The 19825-nt window shown below is 42.8% G+C and overlaps 1 protein-coding gene across 4 annotated transcripts in view; it reads left to right on the top strand.

The window, feature by feature from the left end:
- The window catches only part of frmd5a (FERM domain containing 5a), a 65958-nt gene that overhangs the window by 39525 nt on the left and 6608 nt on the right, over positions 1-19825 (top strand). For 2 of the 4 annotated variants that reach the window (XM_030425344.1, XM_030425347.1), the window contains 12 exons: positions 6159-6263; positions 7453-7495; positions 8161-8239; positions 10798-10895; positions 11659-11782; positions 12691-12778; positions 12907-12995; positions 13692-13755; positions 13860-13951; positions 14890-14964; positions 16361-16429; positions 16626-16732. In XM_030425344.1, the coding sequence (XP_030281204.1) occupies positions 6159-6263; positions 7453-7495; positions 8161-8239; positions 10798-10895; positions 11659-11782; positions 12691-12778; positions 12907-12995; positions 13692-13755; positions 13860-13951; positions 14890-14964; positions 16361-16429; positions 16626-16732 (1033 nt within the window). The remainder of the gene's footprint in view (positions 1-6158; positions 6264-7452; positions 7496-8160; positions 8240-10797; positions 10896-11658; positions 11783-12690; positions 12779-12906; positions 12996-13691; positions 13756-13859; positions 13952-14889; positions 14965-16360; positions 16430-16625; positions 16733-19825) is intronic. The other 2 variants (XM_030425345.1, XM_030425346.1) reach the window with 2 other exon arrangements.

Raw genomic sequence — 19825 nt, 5'->3', positions numbered from 1 at the left:
TTACCAGCTTCAAACTAATGCTGTGAAGCCATATCAATTATTTTCATTTCAGAGAATGGATTCCCAGAACATGTTTGAAATCAGCGCTCAAATACCACAATCTGTTAATCTGTTGGTTTAAAATTACATAACAATGACCAAAATACCTACTGTAGTGATAATTCAACTTTGTAAACACCAAAGTGTGTTATACACATGTCAGCCCAACATGTACTTTTCATGCCAAGGCATTGTAGAACATGTTAGCAATAATAAATATGCAACGTTTCGTAAGACTTTTAAAATAAAGCTGGCTAAGAGTTGAATGTCACAGTTTGGTTAACTTTAAGCACCAAAGCTGCTTGGTTAGTATAAGGAAAAGATGGTGGTTTTGATGGAGTTAGAATAACTACTTCCCTTAAACAATGAATGTTGACAATTGGTTTCACACAAAAAAAAAATAGTCTCCTGTGTGAAAGTCTTTTGTTTGAATTATCCATTCAACACAACGTCCTCTCTTTGCAGACTTTGTCCCTCATAATTTGCTCGTCCTTTGCTCATGTAATTATCGCCCCCTCACACATGCATGTATTTTTCACGTCTAGGTGAGGTAAAACATGACATTAGCCCCTTTTTCGCCCTGATATCGTGCAATACCCCTTGAACGAAGACCCTTCTGAACAAAACAACAACGGCATCATGCCTTGATTTTAGATGACAGCGTTTCACACGAAAAAGGAGGCGTGACGGGAAACACAGCAGCATCTGCATTTAATATATTAATTTTACTAGCTGCAATCTCCTGCTAGCTAACATTTTTCATCTCTTTCTCATTAATTCGACTCAGTTACATCTTCTGCTGAAGTAATAGCGAAACAAGAATGACCCCATCAGTCTGTCATCGTGCCTTTTATGCAGAGCGACGGGAGAGAATAAAGGCACAGGCCGTGAACAGGCCTCTGTCATGGTGACTAACTGCTAATGTACTTGCTGAAAGCATAACAACACACTTCATTTAATTATAACACTGTGTGATTAATTAACTTGAACCAGGTGGTGAGCATTTAGGTTTAAGACTTGAATTTACAGCCTACTGTATGTCATGAAAGCTTCATATTAACTCTAAGTGGCTGTGGGTTGGCCTCTGTGTGCTCCCAGTCCCAGCAGAAGTGGCCGGGTCATGTCTTGAACTCAGTGCAGCTCGGTCAGGAGCCTGAATCGCTCTGACACATTAACCGGCAAAATTGCTCGGCCTCCCGGGACAAAAGAAAGTAATCTTCTTATGAAACCAACAGATTCACCTCAGGGTTCTCGATGCCTTTAGCTTTACATTGCTCACACACACATACACACACACACACACAGTCCCTCACAGTCAATGGCATCGTGTTCCCACTCCTCCCACTATAAAGTGATACAATCTTTTATTAATGGTCTGTGCTCCTGCGTTGACATAGAGACCGTTTTAATGATTAATCTGAAAGGAAAGTGTCCATTGTACACTGGGGGCTCTTCAGGAAGTAAGCGATCGAGCCACAGTTGTTTTCAGTCACAGAAACATCAGAAACGTCTTTTTTAAATTCCTCTGTGAGAGACGCAAACGTGTTTGTTGTCTGCAACATACCATGAGCTACAGCGTGCGAGTGAATTCATTCATCGGTGGAGCTAGTCAAACATTTATCGCAGTATATAGACTGCATCGGTCTCAATCCATTTCAAGTATACAGAAGATACCAAATAATTAATAGATACAAATGTTTTATCAAAACCCAGTTAAGCACAAAGTCCTTTGCTTTTGTTACATCTTGATTCGGAGGCCCAAAGTGTTCAATGTTGTATAAAACAATATGAGATAAATAATCATGTGGATGGAAAAGAGCGAAAATGAATCCGAGGACTGTTTAAGAAACCTTTTAGTAAAAGCAGCAGGGTGTAATACTTAATAATACCAGACGATGTTATTTTGTCTGTATGTATTTATATAATTACTTCAGGGCTACAGCTCATTATTAATCTGTTAATTATCTTCGTCATTAATAGGTTAATTGTTTTGTATCAGGCAACAATGAAAAATGTCCTTCACGGTTTCCCAGCGTCCAAGGTGATGTCTCCAGACGTCTTGGCTTAATAGATTTATGGAGATATTCAGTTTACAGAAAAAATCAGCTAGTCTCTACACTGGGGAAGCTGCAACCAGAAAATGATGGCAATTTTTTTCTTGATAGGTGACCAAAAATGATTAATCTTTCATCCAAATAAGTAGTTGCCAATTCATTTGTTCTATCGTTCTATTTTCTGTTTGTTTGACTATGTCCTAATTATTCAATATATGAACATGGTGAGTGTTTCATCAGATCAAAATGCACAAGATGATTCATCAACATCTTACTTAAATATTTCTTATTCACAAATGTACGAAAATGTGTTTCCTGACAAAGACATGAAGACTAACGGAGCATCAAATTCTTGATAAATTCAGTTTTTTTCAGAACAAGTATGAGCTCCTGCTTTTTTGAAGAATCAAAGATCTATTGATATCCTGTATATTGTGTGTGTGTTTTTTTTTAATAAGAACTCTTGTTATCTCAACATGAGGCGACATCTCTTCAGTAATGCTCCCTGAGATTTATCATTTCAGTGTTTTCTGCGTAAGAAGCACATCTGGCCACGGGTGTCACATCTTCAGTCTCACAATTTTACTCTTCTAATTTAGTCTTTTCTCACAGTTTATGTATTGCCTTTTTTTTCACGGGAGGTTTGAGCCTCTGCAGCTCCAACACTGCAGGTCTGGGTGTGACAGGGTTAGGGTCACACGCGGTCACCTGGTTGATTTTAAACTTTTTTTCAGACTAATCAAACGTTTTGCAGATCTGTTGAGGCTCCTGTAGGGCTGTACAGAGATGCCAGTGTAGGGCGACGAAAAGGTTGATTAGTGCTAATTAGAAATTTCTGGACTTCCTTTCTCCCTCAGTCTTGTAATTAGAGAGACCAGCGGGGGGATAATGCAGCTGTGCTTGGTGCGGGGCAGAGACTGGGGAAGGGGGCACCGGGGAGCAAGAAGGAGGTGGAGGGGAGGCCGGTTTTGCGGGAGGGCTGTTGAATACTAACAAACTTGCTCTTTCTGTGCAACAAAAGAGCAGATGTCTTTTGTGACTCAGTGTGTCCTCTCCACACAGAACCGTGTTTTAATTTGTGGTTGGCTTTGTCACTCGATGCGGCTCCTTCACAGCCCGATGATAAAACCCACAGGGGGAAGAATGTGTAACACTTTTTTTTTTCTTTTTTCTTTTTTTATCTTTTCTCGTCTTCTTTTTGTGTTTTAAGTACAACATGTTTTTATGTCTAAGAGCACATCTCAAAGATAATTGTGGTGAAAGGCCCTGTGAGTGAGCAGGCCCATCAGATCTGTGGCTAATGCTACAGCGTGGGAATAATCTCGGAGTGACAGTGGCGAGCGCCTATGAAGCCCCTCAGTCTCACCGCGGAAAGGTCAGTTACCTCGAGTGGCGGAGCTGCTATCGGCGTTTGGTCACAGAAAGTCACGGCGGTCGACAGGCCTTTGTGCTAATGAAGTGCCTTTTATCTGCAAGCCTGAGTAATGACATGGAGGAGAGTGCTGCCAGTGACACTTCCACTTGCCATCAGAGGGTAAACGACCAGAGAGAGAGAGCGAGAGAGAGGACGGAGGAGGGAGGCGGTCGACTGAGGCCGTACAACCTTGACCTCAGCTGACCTCCTCATGAGTCATTATGAGGGTTGAGACTCGGCCATTAGCCTGCAGCTGACATGTGATTTAAACATGGACATGAATTAGGCTTGGTATCATTTCAGGATTTTAATCTCTATAAATGTTTTTTTCTGCCCAACTGTTACCATTGATATTTCAGACAAACAGCTGCGTGAGCGCTCTGAAGTAGTTTTAATCAGCAACGTTTTTAGGATTTGGATCAGAAAATCAAAGAATTGCTGAACAAGACTAATAATCTGATCAGGCATTTGTTGCAAATACCTGCTGTTGAGTTTGTTAATCCTTGATAGGACATATTTGGTAAATGCATTTTAGGTCATTTTAGGTTAAAGGTGCACTTTGTAGTTTTGAGGAAGACATTTTAGTCACAAGAGAAAGATCCTCATGGACTGATTTGATTAATTAATTAAACAATCTTACCTTAAAGCGCAACATAATTATATTATATTTATATATATATTATATTTGGCTGACCCTGCCACCTCTCTACCTTCAAACAGTGTTCTGGGGAACTTATTTATTTATAACTTTGAGAACTGCTAATGATTCATCATAAATATCCTGAATATTTCAAATTAAAATTCTGAGTTTGAATTTCTTCTCCTTATCCTGAAGTTGAATCACACGTCCGGTGTTTTCCCTAAACTTTAGTAGGTTCAGGTGCACATATTCAAACACGTTATGTTATTCAATTATATTTTAAATCATTTAGACCATTATTATTACCATAGCTGTGTACAGAAAGTTGAAAAGTTAGAGCTGATAATAATCCACATCCAAAAAGCTTAATGATAAAACTGCGCTGGGGACCAACTTCTACCATTAGAAAAAAAGTCATTTAGTAAACTGTCTATTTAAACATCCACAAAGCAACAATAGCATTAATGTGCAGCCTTCTATTTACCCTCTTTTTAGCTCTGTTTTGTTCTCCACCAACTCCTGAAGGAAATATCTGACTGTTTGGCTGCTAAATGCTGAACTATGTTCACCAGTCGGTCACTTTGTCTCTTTGCTGTTTGGTGTTGTTAGACAAGGATGGATGCAAGGTTGATGGGTGCAGTGCGTGTGGAAAAACTGTAAACAACGGGCTTAAAGATGCTAAAATGCGTCATAGAGCTGAAGGGTCCTGCAGATTCAGGTGGGATCATAGTCACAATATGCAGTCATTTGGCTGATTGCTCTCATAAAAGTCTGGATTAGTGCCGCCTTAACAGACGCATGGACATACAGTTACTATATTTAGCCTGAACAAAGATGCAAAAAGAGTTTCCGCTTGATGCCAGTGAACAGCGTGACTCCTCATAGGTGTTTGTGTACTGGCAAACTGACCCAATAAAGCCGGCCTCCAAAGAAAAATCCCCCATTGAGAGTCTGTGATGTGGCATGTGGGCCTGACGTCTCCGTGGCACCGAGGGAGACGGGGAACAGTGCGAGCTCTGAAGTGGCTCTCGGCTTAATGTTTGCTGTCGTCCTGATCATGGATAACCACACCCACCATCTAACTCAATACAAGACATATGCGTCACGATGTCATGTTAATGTTAAAGTTATGTTGTCTTTTGAATTTGCGTAAGATTTTAAGCATTCTTATTGAGTTGTTTGAGAGTTTTCAAGACTCAGACTCGTTTCCAGCTCTTCATAGTGACTGGCGCTGATTTGCAGTGGCGTGACACCTCTTCAGTGTTTGATTAGTTGAGGAACTCAGTGACTGCTCCACCTGACTCTCTGCAGCGCTGCGTCTCGTTGTAATCATCACTCTTCATGTGCTTTATGCAAAATATATGTGCCTCCCTCACAGGCGTGTAAGATTGGCCTCAGGGAAAGTAACAAATAATGTTGAGGAGCGGCACTTAATTTGTTTCCGTCCTGCCATCTTTTCGAGTTTCTAAATGCTACGGAGCGTTACAAACAGCATTATGTGCTACTGTTGGATCTCTACAAGAAAATCTGTTCCAGTCGGATCCCTATTTTCTGGTTTTGAGCCAGGACGTTCAGCGGCGTTATGCAGATACATTGTTGTGAATCGGGAGGAGGGTATCAGATATTTGGACACAGTGGATGGAGGATGCACAGGCTTCTATCTGTGCTGCCGAGTATTAGCAAAACCCCAGTGAGATCTCAGCATATTTAATCCATCCTCTCTGAGCTCCTCTTTTTAGATATGGATGGGGGGGTTTATTCCAGACACTTCAGATGGCTGTGGCTGTGTATTAATATTGGATGAATCTCAGATATCTCTGGCAGGGTTTATAAAAATCTGAAGCACATTCTGCTCGAACGAACTATTCCTCATGTTTGAACTCAGGACAGCGGCCTTTTCTCTTTGTTGACTCTATTTGCGGACGATGTCGGATGTTAAAATATGTTTGTGATTTTTCGTTGTCGTGGTGATGCTTGCTGAATTTTTGTTTCTTCTTCTCTTCTATTACAGCGGGATGCAAAGGGACAGTATCTGTTTGACCTCATCTGCCACCACCTCAACCTCCTGGAGAAAGACTATTTTGGCATCAGATATGTGGATCCAGACAAGCAGCGGGTAAGTGTGTGTGTGTGTGTGTGTGTGTGTGTGTGTGTGTGTGTGTGCGTGTGCATGCGTGGTAAATTATGGCTGATTGTGAATTATTATGCTTAAGGGTTACCTCATGATTGACGTTGACGGTCAGTCAAGATATAGGCGTAGCAATGCGTATGCTCATCATCCAAATGAAAACCAAGATGGCGACGTCTGTAAAACCAAAGTCAAGACTCTAAAACCTTCCTCTTCAAAGCATTGAGTGACGTCAAGGTAGGCGTACACTTGGTGCAGACTTGCTCGCGTAACTCTGCAAAAAACAAGGTGATAAAAGTATTTACCAGGTCCAAAAATAGGGCCTTGTTGACACAGGCTTGTTTGAAGCATCTCTTCTTATATGCACTGCATGAGATGTTTTAAAAGTAGAGTGGTTTAATGCGAACTCAGACTGACTTCACACACACACACACACACGACTTCATTGCCCCATATAAAAATCACACGCGTGGCTATAATTTAAAAAATGGATTGGATTTGATCCAGTTGGAGGAATGAGAGCGAGACTTTGGTCCAGAGTGAAAAGTTGTGTTCTTCCGTTTCTCTTATTCACGGCGCCTCTCAGACTGGCGGTTGTTCCATCAGGCTCCTCGGCTGCGGGGCATGTAGCGAGCACTGCTTGATTCATGAAGTATTCACATGTTCACAGATCATGTTGTAGTCCTGCAGACAAGAGCTGAGTCCTGCTGATGCTGCATTTCCCATGCTGTCACTCAGGACTATTTTGGTTGTTGTTGCTGTGGGTGGGTGGGGTCCGCGAGGAGTCAACGTGGGAGAAAGATGGAGTGAGAATATGCTCCCAGAGAGAATTAGGAATCTGAATCTGGCTTTAGACACACCATATGACTGTCACCACCAGCAGGAGCTCAGTGTAAAGTCGAAACCAGTTGTCTAATCAGCCTCTGCTGACATATTTTCAAAATAAAAAAAACTCTTTAAATTAGATGTAGCTTTGCCGTATTGCTCCGACCGCACTGTCGGAACACCATACGTGGCACGAACACGTTTTTCCAGAAAACTGTAGCCAGTAGCAGCTGAGCATCACGGCAACTCATATCGAAAGTGTCAGCAGAATGATTCAATGTGTGGATTTTTTTCTTTTTTTTTGTGACATTGAATTTTTGTTTGCATTTGTCTGTTTGTTGTTCTAATGCAGCACTGGTTGGAGTTCTCGAAATCAATCGGAAAGCAAATGAAAGGTAAGAAGATAGAATTCATGTTAGCAACCTTATATAGCTGCATGACTTAATGTATGTTTGATATATATGACGGAACATTAAACAGCACAGGCACTGATAATTGATTAATCATTTAAGTCATTTAACCAGAGGAAACACCAAACATTTGCTGGTTACAGCTTCTCAAATAGTGGAATTTAACTAATTTTTTCAAGTTCCATGTAATGCTAATGCTTCAAATATTTCTTCCGAAAGTACAACTTAACTTAATGTTAAGACTCTACACTGGGATTCTGTTCTTTGATGAGCATTCTTTGAGACACTTTATTGAGAAAATGATTTAAGAATTAGATGACTCTGGATTGAAAAATCACTTTTATTATAACTATCGTTTGCAAGATGTTTAAAAAGCACCCTGAAAATAAAATAAAACATTCTATCTTAAAAATTGTGTATATATACCGAGAAGTACGTATGCAAAACAGCAGTGAACATCCACCATTACTACCACAGTATAACACAGATATTTAGTCATAATCCATAATCAATGTGTAAGAATTCGACAAACACACACAAAGGAACAGCAGAGGACCAGTTGCAGCCCTGATGTCCTGTTGATTGTTTGATCTGTTCTCATAAAAGGGTTCCCGTCCATCTCTTAAACATTTTGTGTTTGTCTCCTCCAGCTCAGCCTCCGTTCACCATGTGTCTGCGAGTCAAGTTCTACCCTCCTGAGCCCGCTGCTCTCAAGGAGGAAATCACTCGGTACGACTTCCTGTTGTCGCTGTCACTTCACATGAGTTGATAAGGACACTTCATGTTCAGCTTCTCTTTGTGTCAGTTTAACAGCAGGGTGGTGGGGCACATTTTTTTTTAAAAAAGCTTTGACACACCTTTTGAAAAGCAGCTGTGATTTCTACTTGTTTTTTTGACCCTGATTTCCCCCGTTGGAGAGATTTGTGCTCTGAAATTTTTTAAATAGAGCAAACATGTCTCTTTCTTAAGCATTATTTATGGGCCCTTCATAATTAAAATCGCTGAGTACTTTACTGTCTCAAACGTTATGATAAATATTACACAGAACACAGTTTGCAAGTGGAGTTGGTAGGCAGAGAGGAATGCAAAAGCTTTCATTAGTACGTCATCTCCAAAAGATAATAGGTAGAGAATTAATTAACATCATGCCAGATTTTTGAGTGTAAATGCACAAATGTTTCCGTAGTTACACCTCCTAAAAGCGGCCCTGTCATAATGTTTTTCTCATATGAATTTGCAGAAAGACCTGACACTGCCTGGCCAGCTGGTATCTGTGTGCATGTACAGCTTACCGATGTATTCATCACTGACACGAGGGAGAGAAAGCTTCTCCGAGGTGTAATGAGATGAAATGTGCACCACATGTAGAGTGTACATAATGAACAGGGTGGAGAGAGGAGATGGGGGGCCAAAGGGTGCTGATTGAGAGTGGGAAGGAGATGGAGGGGGAATGAAAGGCTGGGGTGTGGGGGTGAGGAGTGATACATGATGATGAGAGTGGAGAGGGCAGGCCACAGAGGGAGGGAGAGGGTAAATAATCAATCACACGCGAGCCTCATTCAGTGGGTGTTCCCTCTCGACATATTGTGCCGGGATTTTGTTTGGAAAGCACGTTGATACCACTGAAATTCTGTAGATACAAAAAAAACAGACAGCTTTCCATAAAATATACTTTCGTAATGTAGGTATGTACACGGCAGACATTTGACTGGACGCGGAAGGAGAAGCAAACGATTTGTTTGATTATCAGTGGCTCAGTTCTGTAATAACAGGACGCTGAAACTGAAGCAGCCAAATGGAATTTATCCATCATTCATTTTACTGACACATCAATACAGTGTGCAGTAACCAATGCATGCTATTTCTTTTGTCACGGCCCCAGACTCCCTTAGAAAGGCACGCAATTTTGTGAGTTGTTGAGTTGGGAGAAACTTTATGAAGTTTGTGAAACACTATTTATGAAAAACTCTTAATTATTTGGGGCTTCTTGTAAAATCGGCAACTGTCACACATCAGTTCAATGTGTCCCTTTGTTTGAATTGCTCACATAATACATGCAGAGACGCACTCAGGTGTGAACAGCAACTTATGAGTCGATCCCCCAAGAGATGCATGTTAATGGCATGTATAAACAGAGCCAGAATGTCCTCTGTGAAGTAGGACGTGTTGCTAATGTGCTTTCCTGATGTGTTTTTCAAAGACAAATTTAGGGATAACTACTAAGTAAAAGCACAAATATCAGCTCATGCCTAGTCAAGTAAAAGGCCGACAAAACTGCTGATGTGTGTCAGCTTTAATCCCTCATCATGAAATACAGCGTGCATGCAAACCACAAACATAAAAAATAAACATAAATAATTGAAATTGAGACATTTTTCTTTCTTTCACAGGGGAAAATGCACCTTGATAAAGACTGGCATTAGCTAACTAGCTGATTTTCCCTCTTTATAGGTGTAATTTCACCTAAAAAGAGTGAAATTACTTCAGATAGTATGTGTCTGTGAGCTCGTATGCATCGTATGGATGTGAAACAAGCGAAACATCAACAGCCATTGGCATTAAAATGATTCTTGAATTATCACCCATTTATTATACCCGTCACACCTTCAGGAGGGTCTCTGGAAGCTGCTGAACATGTGAAATGAAGGCGGCTTTTTTAATGCGTCCTTGGAAGCACAGGAAACATTATTAGCCTGTGTGGAAATGGCCTAGATTGAGGGAAGCAGGTCCGCATGGCTGATTGTGAAAAATGAGATAAATGTTCAAGGTTCGCAACAGAATAATTGTAAATGTCTGGCTGAGTGTGTTGTTCTAGCCTCTAACAACAATAGTAATAATGATAATGATAATAGTCGTCAGCGTGGTATTTGCTTCAGGTCTAAGAGTAAATCCGAATGCTCGAGGAGCTGATTGGTTGGGTGAGTCTGAAACTAGGCTGGAGGCTTTAAGAGAAGCACAGTATCAGTAGCAGCTTCTCCCTCAGGGCCTTCCTATCCTCCTTTTCCTCCCAAAAACAAAACCCTCCTTTCAGCTAAATCAAAAAGAAATATTCAAAACACCCATAGGGAACGTGAACTCACCAGCATTTGAGGTATATCAGGTTTGTTGTCTTGCTGCTCCTGCTATGCCTTTTCTTATTGTTTTAATCCTGCTGTGTTCTCACTGAGAAATGTAGCTGTGCGAGCGGCTCGGGGTATTTATGAATATCATCAGCATTCTTACGAGCGGGCCTGTCAGACAGCCTGACGTGTTTTTTAAATGTTTTTTATTTGTCCTTTCTTTTGTAGATATCTTGTCTTCCTGCAAATTAAGAGAGACCTCTACCACGGGCGGCTCCTGTGTAAAACCTCGGATGCGGCCATGCTGGCTGCCCACATCCTTCAAGGTAATGGAAGGTGACAGATGGAAATGACTTACACCACTCTCTGCCTCGCACTGTGTTCGTGACCTCTGTTTTACCGTGCCCTGTATTCACCATTCTGAATACTGCCAGCCGAGCAAATAGATTTTTATGTGGAAAAGAAGCTGAATCACAGTGAGGATGCGCGCTATAAGATTAGGCCCGCAGTGTTATTTTATTCACACATTAGATTGTCTGTATAATAAGCATTTCACGCTGATGCTGATGTGATTTTCCGTACCGATATCGACTCCAAAGCTCACGCAGAGTGAAAGGTTATTCTGTTCTTTGTAAGACGATTAGTTCGGTGACTAGCAACAAGGATGCAGGCTCATTCTCAAAAGACTTTGAGGTTGTTATCTGGCATCTTACCATCGCATACACACAAAAAACATAAACAAACACAACGCACATGAGGTACAGTGGCACAGCTAACCTCAGATCGAGCGCCATGTTTGAGGAGAAGCTCGTCCTCAAGAGGAGGAGCTGATGAATTAAAGATGGGCTGCCTGGTCAGCTCCTCCTTGCAGAGAGAATTCAGCATCAGGGTCATCCGAGGGAGTGCAGCGTGGCATGAAGGAACACAAATAATCCTGGGCATGTTCAGCCCCGGTAAAAGCACCGCTGTGCTGAACTGCATAGACATCCTTTTTTTTTTTTTTTACTTTTATTTGCTCTGAAATGTTTGTGAATATGTTTAACATTTAACTTTTTTTTTCTCTTTTTTTCCTTTGGCCCTTTCCTCCAGCTGAGATCGGTGACTACGACCCTGGGAAGCATCCTGAAGGTTACAGCTCCAAATTCCAGTTTTTCCCGAAACACTCGGAGAAGCTGGAGCGCCGGATTGCGGACCTACACAAGACAGAGCTGATGTAAGAGCTGTGAAAAAAACACAAAAAAAACGATCAGCGCCTCTGTTGTTTTGACATACCTGCACTCACTCAGGCTGAACAAACAGCTGACATTTATGTAATTGACTGCGGTAATGAGGCGCTGTTGGTCCTCTGTTGGGTCTGCAGGACAGATTATTGTCGCTTTTCTGAGCAGATAGCAGAGAAAAGCACTCTCTCCCCAACTATCCACTCAAATAACTCGGGTCAGATTGTCTTGAGCTCGTAACCTGCCCTTCATTGTAGTCACTTCACTGGTGATTGGTCCCAGCTTCAATCGGAAGAGCAGCGCAGCCATGAAAATGATCAGACAGAGCAGGTCTGCGCACACACAGAGACACACACCACGCTCACACACAGCAGGTGAGCTGATGAAGTGTTTCATTCACAGCCCCACCAAGCGATTCATCATTTCTGCCATGAATGAGCCACTGTGTCGCCGCGCATTCGTTAAGCACAAATTGAACAAACAAAGGTCATCAAGAAAAGAACAAAAGATGTCTGTTTATTGGCAAACAGTGAGACACAAAAGAGGCAGAATGGCATCGATGAAGTCCAGATTTGATGCTGTGGGAGCAGAGCGACAAACAGCGTGAGACTCTGCTGCCCACTAGTGGTTCATCCTTTCTTCACCACTGAGTAAACACATACTTACAGTGATTTGACAGCCTGAATGTTGAAGATGTGATAAAGAAAAAGTGTTTATTTTCCTTTGCCTCAGCTTGATCTTCTTTCAACATTTAACCCTCTTTAAAATGAATATATCGCAATAACTGAAAATAATTGTCTTGGCACCTCTTCTCAGAAGTGTTTGGCCTTTTTGTGTTGCATGTTTTCATGTGCATGGTGGACTGACACAGATGTTTGGCGTGTTGTTGCTCTCCCCCCAGTGGACAGACACCTGAAACATCAGAGCGAAATTTCCTGCAGAAGGCCCAGATGCTGGAGACATATGGTGTTGATCCACATCCATGCAAGGTTTTTTTTAAGCACTGCTGCACTATTTCTAGATAGCACAAAAAAGTGTTATTTCCAACTTTAACATGTTTGATTTATGTTTTATTTGTGTTCAGATGTTCTCTTTTTTTTCAAATTGCCCTTTTCAGGATGTGTCTGGGAACCCAGCCTTCCTCGCCTTCACACCGTTTGGTTTTGTGGTGCTTCAGGGAAACAAGAGAGTTCATTTTCTCAAATGGTGAGCCAAATGTGCAACATTCTCCTATGTGAGCCAACGACGGCACGCGCCTCGAGTACTCGCAGGATGTAAATAGACAAACACTTTCCTGCAGGCCTTTTTTATTTCTCCTGATTTGACAAACGTGCTCCATGTGCAGAGCGTTTCTTCATGAAACAGCGTGTGCACTACAGCTGGCTGTACAGTCACAGTCAACAAAGCTCATCCATCTGCCTCTACCTGCGATCAGAGCCGACGGCTGCCGTGTGCACAGATGGCTAATTACACCAGCTAGACCAGCACAATAGCTTGGTACCAGTAGACTCTACTTGTGCTAGATGCCTGCTGATGTGAATTCAGCGAGACGCTTCACTGATGAATTGAAAATGCACGCAACATGGAGCCTCTCTATGTAACATTTGTTTTGATTCATTTGAACTGTCACAATAATGACGACAGACTTATGATGTCTGCAGTATTTATTCTGGCGTTGTTGGTTTGTTTGTGCTCGGCAGCGCTCAGGTTTCTCCCCGCTCTCCATTCCCTGTCTGCAGGGGAATATTATCCCTTATTTGTTTTGTCAGGCAAACATAGAGCTCTGTGACTGTTTATGTGATCTCAAAGTGTTTTCTCATGAATATTTAACGAAGCTGTGGCTTTTCTGTTCCTGCTCGCTCAATGTATAACTGTTGCTCCTGCTCTCTCCCTCCCGGACAGGAACGAGGTGACCAAACTGAAGTTCGAAGGCAAGACGTTCCACGTATATGCAAATCAGAGGGAGGTGAGAGTATGAATTGTTGGAAACATGTGCATGTTCTAGAGGCTGTTTTTATTTGTCTCGGTTTGTTATATTTTCCTGCACGTTCTCTCATATTCAACGTGCAGGATGAAAAGATCATCCTGACATACTTTGCGCCCACGCCGGAGGCATGCAAGCACCTTTGGAAGTGCGGAGTGGAGAACCAGGCTTTCTACAAGTGAGTCCACAAATTGCTTCCGTCTCAGTGTTTTTTCTCATTCCCCCCCTGAAGCACACTGTCATGATTTAGCTACCTGCTGTGCATCCTTGAGCACTGTGGGGCCGGTTACCGTCACGGTACCTTGGTGTCCTTAAAAGCCCTTTCCTCCGGGTTGTTGATCAGCGGGGAAAATGAGGTGTGAGTTGCTTCTGACCTTTTAGTAGATGAGTGTGCGCTGGCACGAGACTGCGAGCACTCCAGCGCTCCCTTTTTGAGATATGGCTCCCCGGTCTAAGCCATGAATAACAGTGCAGGTCCCCTCTGCTCTCTCATGCCCAGAAAAGGTGATTAATTAAAGAAAAAAAAAAAAATCAGTGTGTGAGTGTGCTCAGAGGTGGAGTGGTGTAACGATGAAGGGCAGGTGTGGGGGGTGGGCAGATGGTGCAAGAGAGGGGGAGTGGGAAGGGCAGAGCGCTGATGGAGTTAACATGATGTGACCTTTTGATGACTCTCTGAAGTGGCAGATAATGTTTTATCAGCCTAACACCTATTAAGATTTCACTGTAATAAGGAGCGTGGGGCGCTAAAAGGCGAGATGACATGTGATAATCTGTAAGAGGAGCCCACATATCCATTGAAACGAAACATGAAATATTAATGTCTCACTTAGTATGACAATATAAACATATTGAATACTGTATGGGGCCGTGCCTATAGTGCATGGAGAGGACATGCATAATTTAATAGCAGGGTGTTTAATCCTCCTTCTGCTTTTGTTCTAGGACTCAGAAAGCAAAGATTGCATATCTTCACGCTCCAACAGCGTGATCATATCAGGAGCGTATTCTTGCAAGAAAGACTAGGAACTGTTAGTGTTTCTGAGTTCATACTACTGCTTTTCCTTCCTTTAGGTGCAGCTTCATTTGTGTCTCGTTTTTTTTTTCTTGTTCCATCAGGCTTGAGAAGTCGAGTCAGGTCCGCACGGTGTCCAGCAGCAACCTGTTCTTCAAGGGCAGCCGTTTCCGTTACAGGTAGAGTACACGACAGGACACTGTGACTGATGATGACAGGGAGGGGAGAAAAAAATAAAAGAATAAATAAACAGCTGGAAGGGGAGAGACGTGTTCCCAGGAGACGTGGCCTCCTGGCCTTCTGTGCTGTAACATCAGCCTGCTGTTGCCCAGAGGATAGAACTGACACCTCACAAGATAGAGGACACAGAGGGGAAAATGAAGGGGACTTGATCACATGAGGCATTATCACCTTGTATGAGCTGTAAACCTCTGGTGGGGACAAGATAATGTCCTTTATTAAAGGATTAGTTCACATGAAGTATGCACTCAGTTTACTTGTGTGGTATCAAGCATATGGATAGTTTTTTTTTAATTTGCACAGATTTAGAAATTATTTGGCTGCTGAGATTAATGAAATTTAGTTGTAGTGCTCGACATTTTACATTTTTAACGATGACAGGGGTTTTCAGAAACAATTTGTGTTATCTTTAGACAATTCGTAAACATTGATGTGGATCAAATCCGTTGGAACTACTTTATACTAAATGAGTACCCCTAAGTTGGACTTTGGAAGAACATCGATATCTCAAAACATCAGCAGTTTAAAACATGTAACAATTCTGCATTAAAATGATGAAACATCTGTTACGTTTTCTGGTGAGTCGTGTACTTACATCATCCCAATTCTTTCCGACAAAATTAAAACCTGGAAAAATCTGTAATTTGGTTCACGCTAACAAAGAGCGAGGACGGACGTTGGCAGCCATCAACTTGCTTGCTAATGTGATTTCTCCATGCTTCACGTTAAATCAGTTTTCGTCTGCGGTGGCAGCCCAGACAACAACTCCCATGATCCCACGCTAGGCGGTCAAACTGCGTCTTGTTTCATTGTTTGGATTTAGCAACCCCTAGTGGCAGAAATTACATTCTGTGCATTTAAAACCAAAACTATCGGCATATCTTGATATAATTTGAGAGGAAACATATTTAAATTTTGGATGATCGGGCCCTTTATGAAGAAAATATTAGATAATAAAAGGTCAAGATGAAAGGGATGGCAAGTAATTTGCATTTGAAAATTGTAACATTAATTTAAGGAGACTGCACTTGAACTGAAATCCCAAGCCCACTTAGTTTAACATTGAGTTTACTGTTGAAGGGCGAACCATGATCATTGTTTTGATATTTTTGCCTGCAAGTTTGTGTGTGCATTTGTCTGACTGGTGGTAATTCAGTTACACAAGGCTGAATTCACCGAGTTAATTCAATCATGATGCTCATGAACTGTACTCATCCACTGCACTGATGGCTTTCATGGCATTGGGTGACACTAGAGTGCCTGGTTGTGTGCGTGTGTGTGCTCGTGTGTGTATGTTAAACTCATCCTGAGCATCGTCTCTGTGCTTTATAACAGTGGACGAGTGGCAAAAGAGGTGATGGAGCAGAGTGCCAAAATCAAACGCGAACCTCCAGAAATACACAGGTAGAGTTGTAAACTCAGGAGAGGTCAGAATGTTCTCAATCACATCTTTCTTTCATTTTCCTCCATTTTTCTTAGGCACCAAGCTACTGTAGATGTCATTATATCAGCAGCACCTACTGGCTGCAGTATGAGTTACCTCCTCTTGTCGTGTCTCTCTGTGCAGTGATGTTTTGTGTATCTGTGTTTGTCTCCGCAGGGCTGGACTCGTGCCCAGCAGAAGCTGCCCGTCCATCACCCACGGGCCTCGCCTCAGCAGTGTACCGCGCACGCGTCGGAGAGCTGTGCACATATCCATCATGGAGGGTAAGAACCGAGCTTCATCGCCAAGCGACAAATCCTCCATCAGTCATGGAAGGGGCCGAAGGGCGAGTGTGTGTTTCATAAAAAAAGTATGTATTCTTTATGATGCCTGACACGCCGATGTTGGAGCCAATCGGTGAGAGCTGTGGGCCTGGTTGTTGTGGTGTGTCCCACAATATTAGCACGAGTCGGCCCTTGTTGGCAGCTTTTTGGCTGATGGAGCAGGTAAAATCGTTGATGAGAGAAATCCCTCTGATTGGCTGTTCAGATTCTTTTGGTGTCATTTGCAGCTGTTTATCAGACATATTCTTGATTTCATGTGGATATTATTTGTGAGAGTGGTGTCAGAAATGCTTTCATCATTACAACGATTTGTATATCGACAGTCCGGAGTTTTCTGGTTTCCCATTTTTTTATTATTCCAGACAACCGCTGAATGGTGGTACGGGATGTTATTTCACACAGATGCAGAATGTACAAGTGAACTGATCATCAGCTGTAGTCTTCGTGGTGTGTTCAAGTGCAGCTTTTTGGCAGAGACACACCGCCACCTCTCCTTTGATATGGGTTTGTTGGGTCAGAGGCCTCACAGTGAGCGTGGTGTTTTATTCACATGTCATCCTCATCCTTTGAAGCCCCTCATTTGTCATGGAAGCGCATGGATAATGCCAATTTTCACATGGATCCGGGACTCATTGGTCCTATCCGTGAGAACTCCTCCCCCTTCTTGAGAAAACACACTTGTGCACACACTCTCATGCGCGTGCACGCACACGCTGTAACTAGAGCCATTTGGCCCGGTTCATGCTTACAGAGCTGGTGGGGCATGCTGCAGGTGTGTGCGTCAGTCAGCCTGCTCCACTTCAATGCACACTTACAGAGTGTGTATTTGAGTTCTTGTTGTGCCAACACAGTGGCAGCTAAAGTCACTCCTTCAGCCCACCTGCAGGCTCCTGGCCCGGAACAGGTGGCCACACTTCTGCTGCTGACATGGACGCAGCAGGCGTATTGTCCTGCCTGGCTCTGGGTAAAACCAGCAGTGAGACCCTTTGGCCCTCTTTTCTCAGTTCACACTATAACTGTTTGTACACTGAGATAAATAGAGGTCAGAAGCAGGTGGACTGTGTATATTGAGGGTCCTTTTCTGTGGACTCAAGAGAGCCATAAGAGCTCCCAGTGTGTGCTGACTGGGTGTCTTACAGAGGTATTAATACCCCAGCTGAAAATAGCCTGGGTCTTCTACTCCATGTATGTCACTGGCCTGGGTGGGGCCAAACCAGGCCAGGCCAATGCTGGTGACTGTAGCATTGCTGCAGAAACACACTGTTTTTTCCCCACACACTCCTCTCTGAAACTGCAACTAAGGCAGAACCCTTCGGCCCACAACACACACAGCGAGACTGTGGCCTGGACTCCGGGATAGGGACCATCAGGGCGGGATAAACACGTGCATGCTGCAGCCATGGTGAAGTGTCTGATTCGTATCACCACCCGGGTGAACGTCCACCTGCGTATGATCAACCACTGCTACCGGGATGTGAAGGTTCGCGTGCTGAGCCTGGGGCCTCGTATGCTGGGCAAGGCCCTGGGCGTCCTGCCCCTCTACCCTGCCCTGACGGGGCAGCCGGAGTCTGCCAGCCCCACTCCTCTTTCTGGCACTCCGCTGCCCTGCGTTCAGCCCAGCAACCCTCCAGGTAAACTCACCACAGAGCCAGCCAGTGTTGTGCTTTACATGGAGGTGCCAATGGCTTTTTTCTCATCTAAATCAGTCTGTGCTACATCACTGCTGGCCGGGGGGGGGGGGGGACACCATTCCTGTGGTTGTCTGTGTCTCTTGGATGTCTCAGTAATTGGACAGGAATTTTCTATTTTTTATTCTCGGTGCTTTTGCTGAGTGCTTTTTGGTTGATTTGAATTGGAGAACTCTTCATACAGCAGCTATATTTGGTTCCAACCGGTATACAGTATCTAAAGGGGCATGTTTTGGTGTTAAAGTATTTCAAATTAAAAGCTCTGAACATTACACAAATACAATTAAAACAGTTCCTTTCGCTAACCTCGCTGTTGTAAGCATAATACAGGATAAGCTGAGGCAGATCAACACTCGGTAAAGATGGCCGCTGACATTCATCCAGACATTATGCCTCCGTCTCTTTTGACTTGACGGGAGGTTTCGTGTCAGCAGAGGCTTAGACGCTGGACATAATCTGCCCCACTTTTCCTTGAGGTTTTCTTTAAAACGGCCTTTTAACGATTTGCTTCCTCATCAAAAGCTGAATTTTAATCCCCTCTCTTTATAGTGAAAGTGTAATGCTGCTGCTGCTGTGACAATCTGGAGAATGTGATATCGTCAGCAAAGGGCTCAACTGCAGCTCATCTTCAGTGACATGTACAAAGTAGTGAGCCTCTCACATGCTGTACTGTAACAGTAGAGTCGTACAGTAACAGTACATTTTCCGTGTCCTGAAGCTAATGTTGAATAGTTTTAGGTATTCTCGTTCTATCTACCAAGGTAGCTACTGTACTGTACTGTACTGTACTGTACTGTACTGTACTTGCTTTAATGCCTACAGTTGCAAAAGACTATTTTGGGCAATGTTGTGAGTCTACGAGCAATTCCTGCGATGTGGCTATACTTGATTTGTGTGTGATTTTAGCATCGATCTCGTGAACTTCTTAAAAACAGACATTAACAAAAAAAATTTATTTATCACAATATCAGATTACATATACTGTAAGAGAAGATGTTATCCAGATAGCTCCCCTCCTTGTTGTAAGTTAAAAATATTTTGGTGTCCTTTTCAGTTTGGTTTGGAGTTAGTTCAATTTTTTCTATATTAAACAACACCCACGTGTGCAATGAAACAATTTGGTGGAGGGATTGCACCACAGAGAGGGAAATGTGTACTAAAAAGGCTGCAGCTTTAGAAAAAAGTACCCCCTTGGCTTTTCTAACTACGACTGGATGCCCCAAACTAACTCCGATTTCTATTAAGCTGGTATGGAAAGGGCTTGTGAGCGTTGTTTCGATGTAAACCTCCATTGTGTTTGTGTTTGTGTTTGTGTGTGAGGCGATGAGGATATGTTAGAACTATT

Source organism: Sparus aurata, chromosome 8, assembly GCF_900880675.1.
Source record: "Sparus aurata chromosome 8, fSpaAur1.1, whole genome shotgun sequence".
NCBI classification, from domain to species: domain Eukaryota; kingdom Metazoa; phylum Chordata; class Actinopteri; order Spariformes; family Sparidae; genus Sparus; species Sparus aurata.
The sequence above is the reverse complement of the archived record's forward strand: the minus strand, read 5'-3'. Positions and strand labels throughout refer to the sequence as shown.